This window comes from Natrix helvetica (genome assembly GCF_964273705.1).
Source record: "Natrix helvetica genome assembly, chromosome: 5".
In the NCBI taxonomy this organism is placed as follows: domain Eukaryota; kingdom Metazoa; phylum Chordata; class Lepidosauria; order Squamata; family Natricidae; genus Natrix; species Natrix helvetica.
This window is the reverse complement of record NC_138551.1, coordinates 5,444,893-5,457,678: the sequence shown is the minus strand read 5'-3', so window position 1 is coordinate 5,457,678 and position 12,786 is coordinate 5,444,893. Positions and strand designations below refer to the sequence as shown.

The window sequence follows — 12,786 nt, the reverse complement described above, 5'->3', positions numbered from 1 at the left end:
ACACATGTACAAACAACTTTCTTTCCAGCTGGAATGCTAGATCAATCTTGGTTCCCACTGCCATGCTTTGACCTGGCTAATTTCTTGTTTAATAGTTTAATAGTTCAACTGTGTACACAAAAGTTCACCTCTTGGTCAAAATGCACATTAGATGCGGAAAATACTCTGAGAATGCAGTCGAGAAAAGAGTTTAATTGTTATTTCATTTATTTATAAAATGTATGGACTGCCTCATTTTAAAGAGACACTGAGGGGTATATAGTATACCACAATAGTATAGAAGCCAGTGCATTGCAATAATACAATAACAACAAATCTTCCTTTGCACCAGTAATAGCTGTCTAGAGTTAGAATCACTGAGAGTCAGGAGGCATATACATTTAAGAAGGAAGGGAGGGAGGGAGGCAGGCAAAGAGAGATGGAGGAACAAGAGAGAGGAAGGAAGGAAAAAAGGAAGGAGAAGGAGGGAGGGAGAGAAGGAAGGAATGGACAGAGAAGGAAGGAGAGAGGGAGGAAGGAAAAGAAGGAGGGAGGAAAAGAAAGGAAGGAGAGGGGGGAGAGAAGGAAGGAAAGGAAGGAATGGAGAGAAGGAGGGAGGAAAAGAGGGAGGAAGGAAAGAAGAAAAGAAGGAGAGGGAGGGAGAGAAGGAGTGGAAGGAAGGAATGGAGGGAGGGAGTGAAAGAGGGATTGAAGAACAAGAGGGAAGAAGGAAAGAAAGAAAGAAAAAAGGGAGAAAAGAAAGGAAAAGGAAGAGGGAGGGAGAGAGAAGGAGAGGGAGGGAGGAAGGAAAGAAAGGAAGGAGAGGGAGAGAAGCAAGGAGAAGAAGGAATGGAGGGAGGGAAAGAAGGAAGGAAAAAATAAAGAGGGAGAAAGGAAGAGGGAGGGAGAGAAGGAAGGAAGGAAAGGAAGAGGGAATGGAGAGAGAAGGAGAGAGGGAGAGGGGAAAGAAGGAGGAAGGAAAGGAAGGAAGCAGAGGGAGGGAGAGAAGCAAAGAGAAGAAGGAAGGAAGGGAGAAAAAAATATTGCAAACATAGCATGTTTCCTCTCTAAATTCTATTTTTCTTCCCCATCAGGAGATCTGCTCTTCACCTCGGTTATTTTCCGACAGTCAACATGAATGGCAGGTCAAGCAAGGCATGCTGGGAGATTGCTGGTTTCTCTGTGCTTGTGCCGCTTTGCAGAAAAATAAATACCTGCTCACCAAGGTAAAGTCCCTCAGAGGGCGAGATTTCTAAACAAAACTTATTGCCTCCATTCAATTTTCGGTTTAACTACAATAACATTTGCATCCCTGCACCCAAAGACTCGGGAATCAGGAATCTCCAATTAAATAAAATTATTCAAACTAAGCAAAAGGATGCATTAAATGGAAGAAGAGGACCTTAATTTCATTTTTCGGAGTATAAGACGCACCTAGCTTTTAGGGAGGAAAGCAAGAAAAAAAAATCTGCCTCTGCCTCCCAGCAATTTGCCTCCTTGCAGCAAACAGCCTGTTTCAGTTTCAGCACATCCTGAATAGCAGAAGCAGCTGATTGTCCGTTGGATCAGCCTCCCGATAATCAGCTGTTTCAGGCTGCAGGGATTGCCATTGCCGCCTCCACGTGCACCATTTTCAGCCTCCGCATGGCCAGTTTTTGGCCTTCGTGCACCCCATTTTCCACCCATTCTAATCCCCGCCAGCTGGAACAAAAGGAGGGCGGCAGAGGCCAAAGTGTAGGGGCTTGCGGGTGGACAAGGCTACATTCGGTGTATAAGACGCACCCAAATTTTCACCCTCTTAGGGGGGGAAAAGTGTGTCTTATACTCCGAAAATAAAGTGTGTGTGTGTATTTATACTTATACTTATACATATTTATATGTATATTATTTATATGTATATTATTTATATTTATATTTATATTATTTATATTTATATTATTTATATTTATATTATTTATATTTATATTTATATTTATATTTATATTTATATTTATATTTATATTTATATTTATATTTATATTTATATTATTTATATTTATATTATTTATATTATTTATATTATTTATATTATTTATATTATTATTTATATTATTTATATTTATATTTATGTTTATATTTATATTTATATTTATGTTTATATTATTTATATTGTTTATATTTATATTTATATTATTTATATTTATATTGTTTATTATACATTTTTCTTTAGTAAACATAAAAAACTCAATATCTACATCAGGGGTATCAAACTCGATTTCATTGAGGGCCACATCAGGGTTGTGTTTGACCTTGGGGGGCCGGGGTGGGTGTGTCCAGGGTAGGCGTGACCAGCTCAACATCACTCGTGTCAGTGGCGCCTGTGGGGGCCCGAGTGCTGTGCCAGCGAAAACGGAGCTCCGGAGGGCCCCATGTGGGCCTTGAGTTTGACACCCCTGATCTGCATGAACCGTGTGTTGTCTGGGTACAGTTAATTTTGAAAAATAATAATAGTAATAATAATAATATTCCTAGTACTGATAATAATAATAAAATAATAATAATAATAATTTTACAAGATACATCAACAAATTGCAGCTTCCTGCAATAACACCAGTGGAACTGCAAAAAACTGCGCTACTCGGAACATCTTATATTTTAAGCAGGTCCTTGGTTGATCCCTAGGACGCTGGCAGCAAACCGTATCAACCATTAGCACCAGTCACGGGTATTTGTAATGTATTTTTGAATGTTCAGTTGGCTGAGTTTCATGTTTAATGAATAAAGTATAAATAACAACAACAACAACAACAACAAACCGTATCAACCATTAGCACCAGTCACTGGTATTTGTGATGCATTTTTGAAAGTTCAGTTGGCTGAGTTTCATGTTTAATGAATACAATATATAATAATAATAGTAGTAGTAGTAGTATATCCATACTATTAAACCTTCATTGTATAGTTAATCATTCTCTTAAACTTTTGAGTTTCTAACTTCTCTTTCGGTTAGCTAACCATTGGTAAAACAAGTCCCATGTTAAAAAATACCCTGTTTCTTCCTTCTTTGTTCTGTTAATTTATTTATTTATTTATTTTATTTTTCAGGATTTATAGACCGCCCCCTCTCCCCGAAGGGACTCGGGGCGGTGTACAGGTGTCTCATTAAAACGAATACAAAAGATAAATATCCTATACCCTTAAAAACGAATTAAACCTAATACAGCTGTACAGAAAAGTAAAAATTAAAAGCAACTAAAAAGCATACTCCTAAAAAAACTTAAAAATGCAGGGTTGAGGGACTAAAATTGGGAATTAGGCCAGGCCGGCTAAATTGAACAGGTGGGTTTTTAGCTTCTTACGGAAGGAGCGGAGGTCGGTGGTAGTCCTGATATCCGGGGGGAGGTCAATCTATCCATCTCTTCGCATTCTAATATATTTTTATTGCACTTTCATCTGTAGGGATCTCTTCCATTTTTCCACCGTTGTGAAAAACCTATCTATGGGCATTTTCAAATACCCTTTGCCTCCATGAGGACCAGAACCTTGGGGACCTAGAAAGGTTGGGTGAGAGGGCTGAAGCGCTCTAGTCTAGGAAACTGACGGCTGTTTCAACCAATTGCATTCGTACCACTGAGTGACCCTTCTCCTTATCCCAGGTGATCCCTCCAGGCCAGCCCAGTTGGAAGGATGAGAAATACCGAGGCTGCTTCACTTGTCGTATCTGGCAGTTTGGCCACTGGGTGGAGGTGACCATCGATGATCGGCTGCCTTGCCTGGGGGGCAAGCTCTGTTTCTCCCAGTGCCAGACGGAGGACGTGTTTTGGCTCCCCCTGCTGGAGAAAGCTTATGCCAAGTATGTGATGGGCATGGCCACTTTGGTTACAGGTGGTCCTCGACTTATGACCACCGTAGACCCCGAAATGTCCATTGTTAAGTTGAGTTTTACCCTATTTTAAAAGGTCACCATTTGTGACCTTTTTCCTTCTTTCTTCTTCTTTCTTTCCTCCCTCCCTCCTCCTTGCTTCTCTTCCTCCCTCTCCTTCCTTTCTTCTTTCCTCCCTCCCTCCTTCTTCCTCCATTCCTTCCTCCTTTCCTTCCTTCTCTCCCTCCCCTCCTTCCTTTTTTCCTTCCTTTCCTTCCTACCTCTTGTTCCTCTATCCCTCTTTCCCTCCATTCCTTTTCTCCCTCCCTCCCTCCTTCTCCTTGCTTGTCTTCCTCACTCCCTCCTTCTCCCTCCATTCCTTCCTCATTTCCTTCCTTTCCTTCCTACCTCTTGTTCCTCCATCCCTCTTTCCCTCCATTCTTTTTCTCCCTCCCTCCCTCCTCCTCCTTGCTTGTCTTCCTTCCTCTCCTTCCTTTCTTCTTTCCTTCCTCCCTCCCTCCTTCTCTCTCCATTCCTTCCTCCTTTCCTTCCTTCTCTTCCCTTCTTTCCTTTCTTTCCTTCCTACCTCTTGTTCATCCTTCTTTCCCTCCATTCCTTTTCTCCCTCCCTCCCTCCCTCCTTCTCTTCCTCCCTCTCCTTCCTTTCTTCTTTCCCTCCTCCCTCTTTCCCTCCCTCCCTCTTCTCTCCATTCCTTCCTCCTTTCCTTCCTTCTCTCCCTCCCTCCCTCTCCTTTTTTCCTTCCTTTCCTTCCTCCCTCTTGTTCTGCCATCCCTCTTTCCCTTCTTCCGTCCATTCCTTTCCTTCCTTGCCATAAGTTGTTAAGCGAATCACTGCAGTTGTTAGGTTAGTAACACAGCTGTTAAGTGAATCAGGCTTCCCGGTTGATTTGGTTTGACAGAAGCTGATCACCAAAGCCATAACCGACTTTTTATGACGATTGCACTGTCCCGGAGTCACATTGTCCCATTTGCCACCTTCTGAAGAGGAAAGTCAACAGGGAAGTCCGATTCACTTAGCAACCACATCCCTAGTTTAAGAACTGCATTGATTCACTTAACAAATGTGGCGAGGAAAAGTCGTACAACGAAGCAAATTCTTCCCGTAGCAACATACACGCTGGGCTCAATTGTGGTCGTATGTCGAGGACTAACACAGCTAGTCTTTCTGCTTTCAGGGTTCATGGATCGTACGAGCAGCTCTGGGCAGGCCAGGTGGCCGATGCCCTTGTTGACTTGACCGGAGGCCTGGCGGAACGCTGGTCATTGAAAGACCTGAGTCAAAATCCTGAACGAGAGCGGGCCGGCAAAGTCTTGGAGAAAACGGTGTTCAGACAGTTGATGAACCTGAAGGAGAAATGTGTTATGAGCTGTTCTGTCTTCAGTTCACGGCAAGGTAGGGGAAGGGGAGAATTTCACTTCGGTCTCGTTGTTAGTCCTGTGGAAAGTTTCGTATCAAAATATATTTCATCCTTTATACCCAGGGCGTTGTTCTGGGTGGGCTTGGGTGGGCACTCAAAGAGGACTGAAAAGGCCTCCGGTTGGTCGGTATGCAAAGAGGCGGCGCAAGTGAGCGGCCACCAGATGGGCAGGGGGACGGGTTCGGGCGCGTGGCCAGCTGGCCATCGTACTGGTTCGCTAAACTGGGCAAAACCTCTGCCAATGGTTTGGGCGAACCGGTGCGAACCGGCTGAATACCATCTCTGCTACAAGGTGTTGTTGGTGTCCTCCTTATGACATTCCAGCTCAGATTGGGACCCACAAATTCCTTGCAGGCTCCCACCAAGCAGGGCAGTGATGTCGGTGCGTGGAGATCATCATCCCTGCAGCAACTCCCCCTCTCTGAAGCCCCTCCCACCACCCTCACCTGGCTTCCCAGGAGCTGCTGTGCCTTATTTAAGTTCTCAGAAATTGGACAAAGTGGGGGCTACCACATTATCTCTCTTTCTGCACTCCAGGGACCAGCCAACTGGGAGAGTTCCATGCCTTCATTGTGGTTGACATGCAGGATCTTTCCAAGGTGTCCAGGAAAGAGACAATCCTGCTGCGGATCCGGAATCCCTGGGGGAGGCGCTGTTGGAAAGGCCCCTGGAGGGAAGGGTGAGTGGGCCATCTGTTGACTCCAGAATCTACAATAGTGTTTCTGTCGGCTCCACCACTACTTAAACCTCTAAGTAAAACGATCCTTTCCTCCATTCGTTGGGAAAGGAGTAGTTTTATTAGAAGTCAAGTGTATTGCGATCAAGCATAGCCAGAACTGAGAATCGCGCGCCAAAATCCCTAGGTTTCTTCTCCTAGATGCCTGCCATGTCTAATCCCGCCCCCCCATGACCAATCAGGTCCAAACAAGATGTTTTCAGAACAGTCACTTCACCCATAAGTTGCTATGCAGCTGCTGTCTTCTCCCAGCCGGGTGACCTTGAGGCAGCATCTTGGGGAGATACAGAAGTTACTTTCGATTTCCCCTAAGCCTCCCCGCTCACATCCGCTTTCCCCAGACTTCATGGCACATTGTCACCGCATGGTAGCGAAGCGCAAGCAAGCATAAGGTTGCAGCTCACAGTTTCTCAATTTTGGCTGGTTTAAATCATGTGGACTTCAAATCCCATAATTCCCTATTCTGCTTGTACAGCGTTCACTTCCCAAGATTCCCCAAACGGCACGTCTGGGCTTCAACGTCTTCGTTTTATCCCTATTGTTGTCAGTTTTAATGGTTTAACTTTCAATTGCCCGATGTTTTTAACCTTATAATTGTTTTATACTGCTTATTTATTTATTGACTTGTTGAATTTATTGGATGCCCACCTCATAACGAACGACTCTGGATAGCTTCCAGATGACTCTGGGATATTTAAGGCATTGTACAATAGTTATGGTATTGTAAACTGCCAAAGGGACGTGGTGGCTCAGTGGCTAAGACACTGAGCTGGTGCATCAGAAAGTTCGGCAGTTCGAATCCCTAGTGCAGCATAACGGGGTGAGCTCACGTTACTCGTCCCAGCTTCTGCCAACCTAGCAGTTCAAAAGCATGTAAAGAAATGCAAGTAGAAAAATAGGGACCACCTTCGGTGGGAAGGGAACAGCGTTCCATGCGCCTTCGACGTTTAGTCCTGCCGGCCACATGACCACGGAGACGTCTTCAGACAGCGCTGGCTCTTCGGCTTTGAAACTGAGATGAGCACCGCCCCCTAGAGTCGGGAACAACTAGCACATATGTGCGAGGGGATCCTTTAACTTTACAATATTTATGGTATTGCAAGCTGCCCCAACCAGTTAATGTTTTGTAAAAACCGTATTAATATTCTCTGTGATTTCTGGTCTTCAGAGGGCCAGGATGGAACCAGTTGGATCCGGTGGTGGGCGCTGAACTTTTATCCCAGCTACAGGAAGGAGACTTTTGGGCTGAAGAAGAGGAATTTTTCACGGAATTTGATGAGGTCATCACCGGATACCCTGTCACCGAAGAAGGACAGCTTCAGAGCCTTTACACTGGTATGTGGTGGTGGGAAAGAGCCAGTTTTTAAAAGAAAAGACCTTTTTTGCAAAATACAAGTACAGATAATCTGTATACAGTACAATACAATACAATAGTAGAGTTGGAAGGGACCTTGGAGGTCTTCTAGTCCAACCCCCTGCCTAGGCAGGAAATCCTATACCATTTCAGACAAATAGCTATCCAACATCTTCTTAAAGACTTCCAGTGTTGGGGCATTCACAACTTCTGGAGGCAACTTCTGTTCCACTGATTAATTGTTCTCACTGTCAGGAAATTTCTCCTCAGTTCTAAGTTGCTTCTCTCCTTGATTAGTTTCCACCCATTGCTTCTTCTTCTACCCTCAGAAGTATAGATCAGTGGTGGCTAACCTTTTAGTCCTCGCGTGACAAAAGATCCCATACCCATAATGCAATGCGTGCACGACGCACGCAACCCCGCATGCCCCACCCTGTGCGCATGCGCACACAACCCCCCCATGCTCCCCCTGAATTCCGGTGCATGCGTGTGCGACTCCCCCCTGCCACACATGCTCCCATGACCCCCCCATGCTCTCCCTGCCCCCCGCAGCCTATACGTGTGCAACCCACCGCAACACCATCCCTCCCCCCATGCATGCGCATGCATTCTACATGCGTGCGCATTCCCGCATGCGTGCGCATTCCCGCATGCACGGCAGAGACCCAAAAATCAGCCGGCCGGCAGGAGACTCATGCCTACGCAGTGGAGCTGAGTTGAGGTGACGGCTTGCCTTCCCACAAAGAGGACTTCAACGTGTTCGTTTTATCCATATTGTTGTCAGTTTTAAAGGTTTAACTTTCGATTGCCTGATGTTTTTAACCTTTTAAATGTTTTATACCATTTATTTATTTATTGACTTGTTGAATTTATTGGATGCCCATCTCATAGCGAATGACTCTGGATAGCTTCCAGATGACTCTGGGATATTTAAGGCATTGTACAATATTTAGGGCATCGTAAGCTTCCAAAGGGACGCGGTGGCTCTGTGGCTAAGACACAGAGCTTGTTGATCGGAAAGGTCAGCTGTTCAGTGGTTTGAATCCCTAGCATCATGTAACGGAGTGAGCTCCCGTTACTTGTCCCAGCTTCTGCCAACCTAGCAGTTCGAAAGCACGTAAAAAAAGTGCAAGTAGAAAAATAGGGACCACCTTTGGTGGGAAGGCAACAGCGTTCTGTGCGCCTTCTGCATTGAGTCATGCCAGCCACATGACTACGGAGATGTCTTCGGACAGCGCTGGCTCTTTGGCTTTGAAACGGAGATGAGCACCGCCCCCTAGAGTCAGGAACGACTAGCGAGGGGAACCTTTATCTTTACAATTTTATGGTATTGTAAGCTGCCAAAACCAGTTAATGTTTTGTAAAACCATATTAATATTAATTAAGAAAGAGGCCATGTGCCATAGCTTCCTCTGCCCTGGTATAGATTCTCAGTCATCCAGGTCCTAGTTGTCTTAAAGGTGCTTTTGTTGTCCGAAAGTTTCTTCAACAACCCTCTAAAAGGAGGCAATTGACCAGCTGTCTGCAAGGAGTATCAATCCTTCCATTCCACCATCCACTCAGAGTTGAAGAAGCTTCTTGGTTGAGAAGCGAAACCTCTTCAAAAGAAAAAACAAGAACGTCCAGTTGCCTCCTGGGGGGAAAAAAAGAATCACCTTTGGGTCACAAGTACAGATAGTCCTTGACATACAATAGTTTGTATAGTGACGGTTCAAAGTTACAACCGCCCTGGAAAGAAGTGACTTATGACCATTTTTCACACTTAGCAACCGTTGCAGCATCCCTGTGGTCATGTGATCCAAAGCCAGACGCTCGGCAACTGGCTCATATTTATGGCGGTTGCAATATCACATGTGATCATCTTTTGCGACCTTCTCAATGAGGAAGCCAGATTCACTTAACGACCGCATGTTTGATCCACTTAACTACTGCGGCAAGAAAGATTGATCAATGGGGTAACATGCACTTAAAAAATGTCTCACAAAAACATACATACATATACATATACATGTGTGTGTGTGTGTGTGTTGTATTTGTGCTGATAAATAAATAAAGGGAGACTAGTATGGATCCATTTCAAGCTATTTAGCTGTCATCAGCCATACCCTTACTGGGATTCGAACCTGGGCTGTATTACATATTAGGCAGATGTATTAGCCACTAAGCCACAGGCTCTTCTCCTTTATCAGCTAAGCCAGGGAAATAGGTATGTATGTGTGTTACAACCCCTGGTATGCCCAAATATGGGAGGGAGCTCACTACTCCCTCTTTCTGTCATTCGGCTCATTACTGAAGACCATCCAGGCAGAAACCCATATTTTTATTTTTAATGTTGCCTTTGCTATGTTTGTGTTGTATTTGTGCTGATAAATAAATAAAGGGAGACTAGTATGGATCCATTTCAAGCTATTTAGCTCTCATCAGCTAGCCATACCCTTATTGGGATTCGAACCAGGGCTGTATTGCATATTAGGCCTATGTAATTGCCACTAAGCCACAGGCTCTCCTCCTTTATCAGCTAAGCCAGCGAAATAGGTATGTATTTGTGTTACAACCCCTGGTATGCCCAAATATGGGAGGGAGCTCACTACTCCCTCTTTATATATATATAATCAATTACATATCTATTTAGCATGTTGTTTGGTCACAAACATTTTGTGCATCACCGCTTTCAATTGCATATAAAATCAGTAGTTATCAACCCACTATACGTTAATACATTGATTATCATTGTAAATCATATATTCAATTTATGTAATTGATGTATTTTTTAATGTATGTTTTTGTTTGTTTTAAAATTTAAAAAAACATTTAAAAAAAAAGAAATGTCTCACTGAGCGACAGAAGGTTTGGGCTCAATTGTGGTAGTAAGTCAACAGTCCTATTTTAAGAAGAGGAGGAACAAAGATCCAAAAATGAGGCTGAGACCACCGTTCCCAAACCACCCTTCTCTTCACTAAACTCTGAACATGTGCAGAAACCAAAATCTGAGGCGAGAGAGGGAGATTTTTAATAACAGACATTTTGTAAAGCCTAGTCTATCTGTATCTTGGCTATTCAGCTACTGGCAGCCCTCGATTTACGACCACAATCAAGCCCAAACCTTCTGTCGCTAAGTGAGACATTTCTTAAGAGCCCACAGGTGCTAAGTGAATCACTGCAGTTGTTTCAACAAGTAGCACACTTGTCATGTGCCTCTGGCTTCCCCATTTGATTTTGCTTGTCAGAAGGTCGCAAAAGGGGACCACGTGACACTGGGACACTGGGACACTGCAACCGTCGTAAATGCGAACCAGTGGCCACGCCTCTTTGAGTTTTGATCAAGTGACTGCGGCGATGCCACAACGGTCGTAAGTGTGGGGAAACGGTCATAAGCCGCTTAATCCAGTGACATTGTAACTCTGAACAGTCCCTAAACGAACTGAGGTACTGCATTTTTTGGAGTATAAGACGCACCAAGGTTTAAAGAGGCAAATTAAAAAAAAAAAGTTTTTACACTCTGTAAACCTCCCAAAAACAGGGAATTTATAGCCTTTAGGAAGCTTGTACAGTGCTCCTGGGGGGTGGGGGGGGACACGAGCAAAAAATTGTCTACTTTTTGCGAAAACGGGCCTGTTTTTTGTCCAAAAAAAGGGGCATGCATAGCCTTTAGCAGGCTTTCACAGTGCTCCTGGGGGGGGGGGGGAATTGAGCAAAAGACGGCCCATTTTTTGCTCAATTGCCCCCCCCCCCCCCCCCGCAGCCCCCAGGAGCTCTCTGAAAGCCTCCTACAAGCTATGCATGGCCATTTTGATGAAGGGACGGAGTTTCAGGGGCCAAAAAAATGCTGTATTCAGTGTATAAGACGCACCCAGATTTTCAGCTGCTTTTTTGAGGAAAGGAGGTGCGTCTTATACTCCGAAAAATACGGTAAGTTCGAGGACTAACCTGTATGACTTTTTCGTCCGACGCCTTCTCTGTCTCGATTGCCTGGTTCTTTTTGCCGACAAAAGAAACTCCTTTGTGAAAAGTTTTGCAACTTGAAATGTCTCGGAATATTAATACTAAAAGTTTGGTTCCGCTCCAGTAGCTCCAGAGTCGTGATGAGTATTTTTTTCCCTCTTCCCGTTCAGACAGGGTGCTGAGCCACACGCAGAAGCTGTACGGGTCCTGGGTGCGGGGGCAGTCTGCGGGGGGTTGTCGTAACAACAGCACCTTCCCCACCAACCCCAAATTCTGGCTGAGAGTCTCCGAGCAGAGTGAGCTGTGCGTCGCCCTCCTGCAGAAGCCCCGGAAGCAGAGCACCGATTGGGCTGGCAGGATTCGCGCCTGGCCTCGCCTCCCGGAAGCCGACTCCTCCTTAGTGGATAATGTCCGAGGGAAGAACTACCACGCCGTGGGCTTGCACATATGGAAGGTAGGGAAGATGAGCGTTCTCTCCTAGGCTTCCTCAGAAAGCATAAATCCCGATCTGAGTCCCCCAAACCCTCTTTTATCTAGATGGCTGTGAATTATGGTCCTTCACAGCCCGTAATGATTCACAAACAGTCTGTGAAGATTCTGACAGATGTCTGCTCGAGTTGACACAGTCTTTCAGGGTAATGTTGATAAGCTCCCGCCTTTATCTCCCTTGAAACGCTGCAGGAGGCCTAATTGCCAAATGCAGAGCAAGGCCAAACTTTGCACAGAGTCAAACAGAACTTTTCAAAGCTTGAACCGACCAGATGAATTAATTGCTTCCTGCAAAAGCTCACGTCCCGTTCGCTCCTCTTTTATATCTTATGGGAGGGCCCAATCGTCTCCAAGCCTTACTCCCAAGTCGACCCTGTTTCCTTAATGGTTCTTGCCTTCTGGCTCTCCATTCAAGTCCTGACGGGGTGGGGAGGGGGGGAAATACAACTTTACTCCACCCCAGAAGGTTTTGCCTTTTCTACCCCCCCACCCCCACACCTGAGGTTTTTTCCTTGCAAAATTGAAGGCGCTGGAAGTTGGACGGTTCTTTGCATGAAATGAAATGTTGCCGAACAACATTTTTTTTTCCTTAATGGATTTTTTATGGGAAAATAAAATGGCCAAAGGATCCAGGAAAATCCACCACAAGAATGCAAGGTCGATTTGATCTCTCTTAAAATCCCTTAAAAGAATTTGGCTTTGTCAGTTTGACTAGCCAGCCCCACAAACTCAGAACTAAGCCAGCTTGCACAGCGTTTCATTTCGGGAGTTTTTCCACAGGAGCGGTTTTTCCGCGTGACCCACTCGCTTTTCTTGGAAGATGGCATGCCCCCGAGTTAAAAATCCCCAAATGCAAGCCATTACATCGTGTCTCTCATTAAACCAGCATTAAAAAAAAATTAAACCGACATAAGGGTGGTCCTTGACTTACAACTATTTGTTTAGTGACCATTTGAAGTTCAAACACTGAAAAAAGTGACTGACGGCCATTTTTCAGACTTAACGAC

The 12,786-nt window shown here is 44.8% G+C and overlaps 1 protein-coding gene across 2 annotated transcripts in view; it reads left to right on the top strand.

The window, feature by feature from the left end:
- Positions 1 to 12,786, top strand: part of CAPN10 (calpain 10) — a 38,074-nt gene that overhangs the window by 8,080 nt on the left and 17,208 nt on the right. For both annotated transcript variants that reach the window (XM_081956060.1, XM_081956061.1), the window contains exons 4-9: positions 1,074 to 1,205; positions 3,615 to 3,811; positions 5,016 to 5,233; positions 5,796 to 5,937; positions 7,163 to 7,329; positions 11,461 to 11,744. In XM_081956060.1, the coding sequence (XP_081812186.1) occupies positions 1,074 to 1,205; positions 3,615 to 3,811; positions 5,016 to 5,233; positions 5,796 to 5,937; positions 7,163 to 7,329; positions 11,461 to 11,744 (1,140 nt within the window). The remainder of the gene's footprint in view (positions 1 to 1,073; positions 1,206 to 3,614; positions 3,812 to 5,015; positions 5,234 to 5,795; positions 5,938 to 7,162; positions 7,330 to 11,460; positions 11,745 to 12,786) is intronic.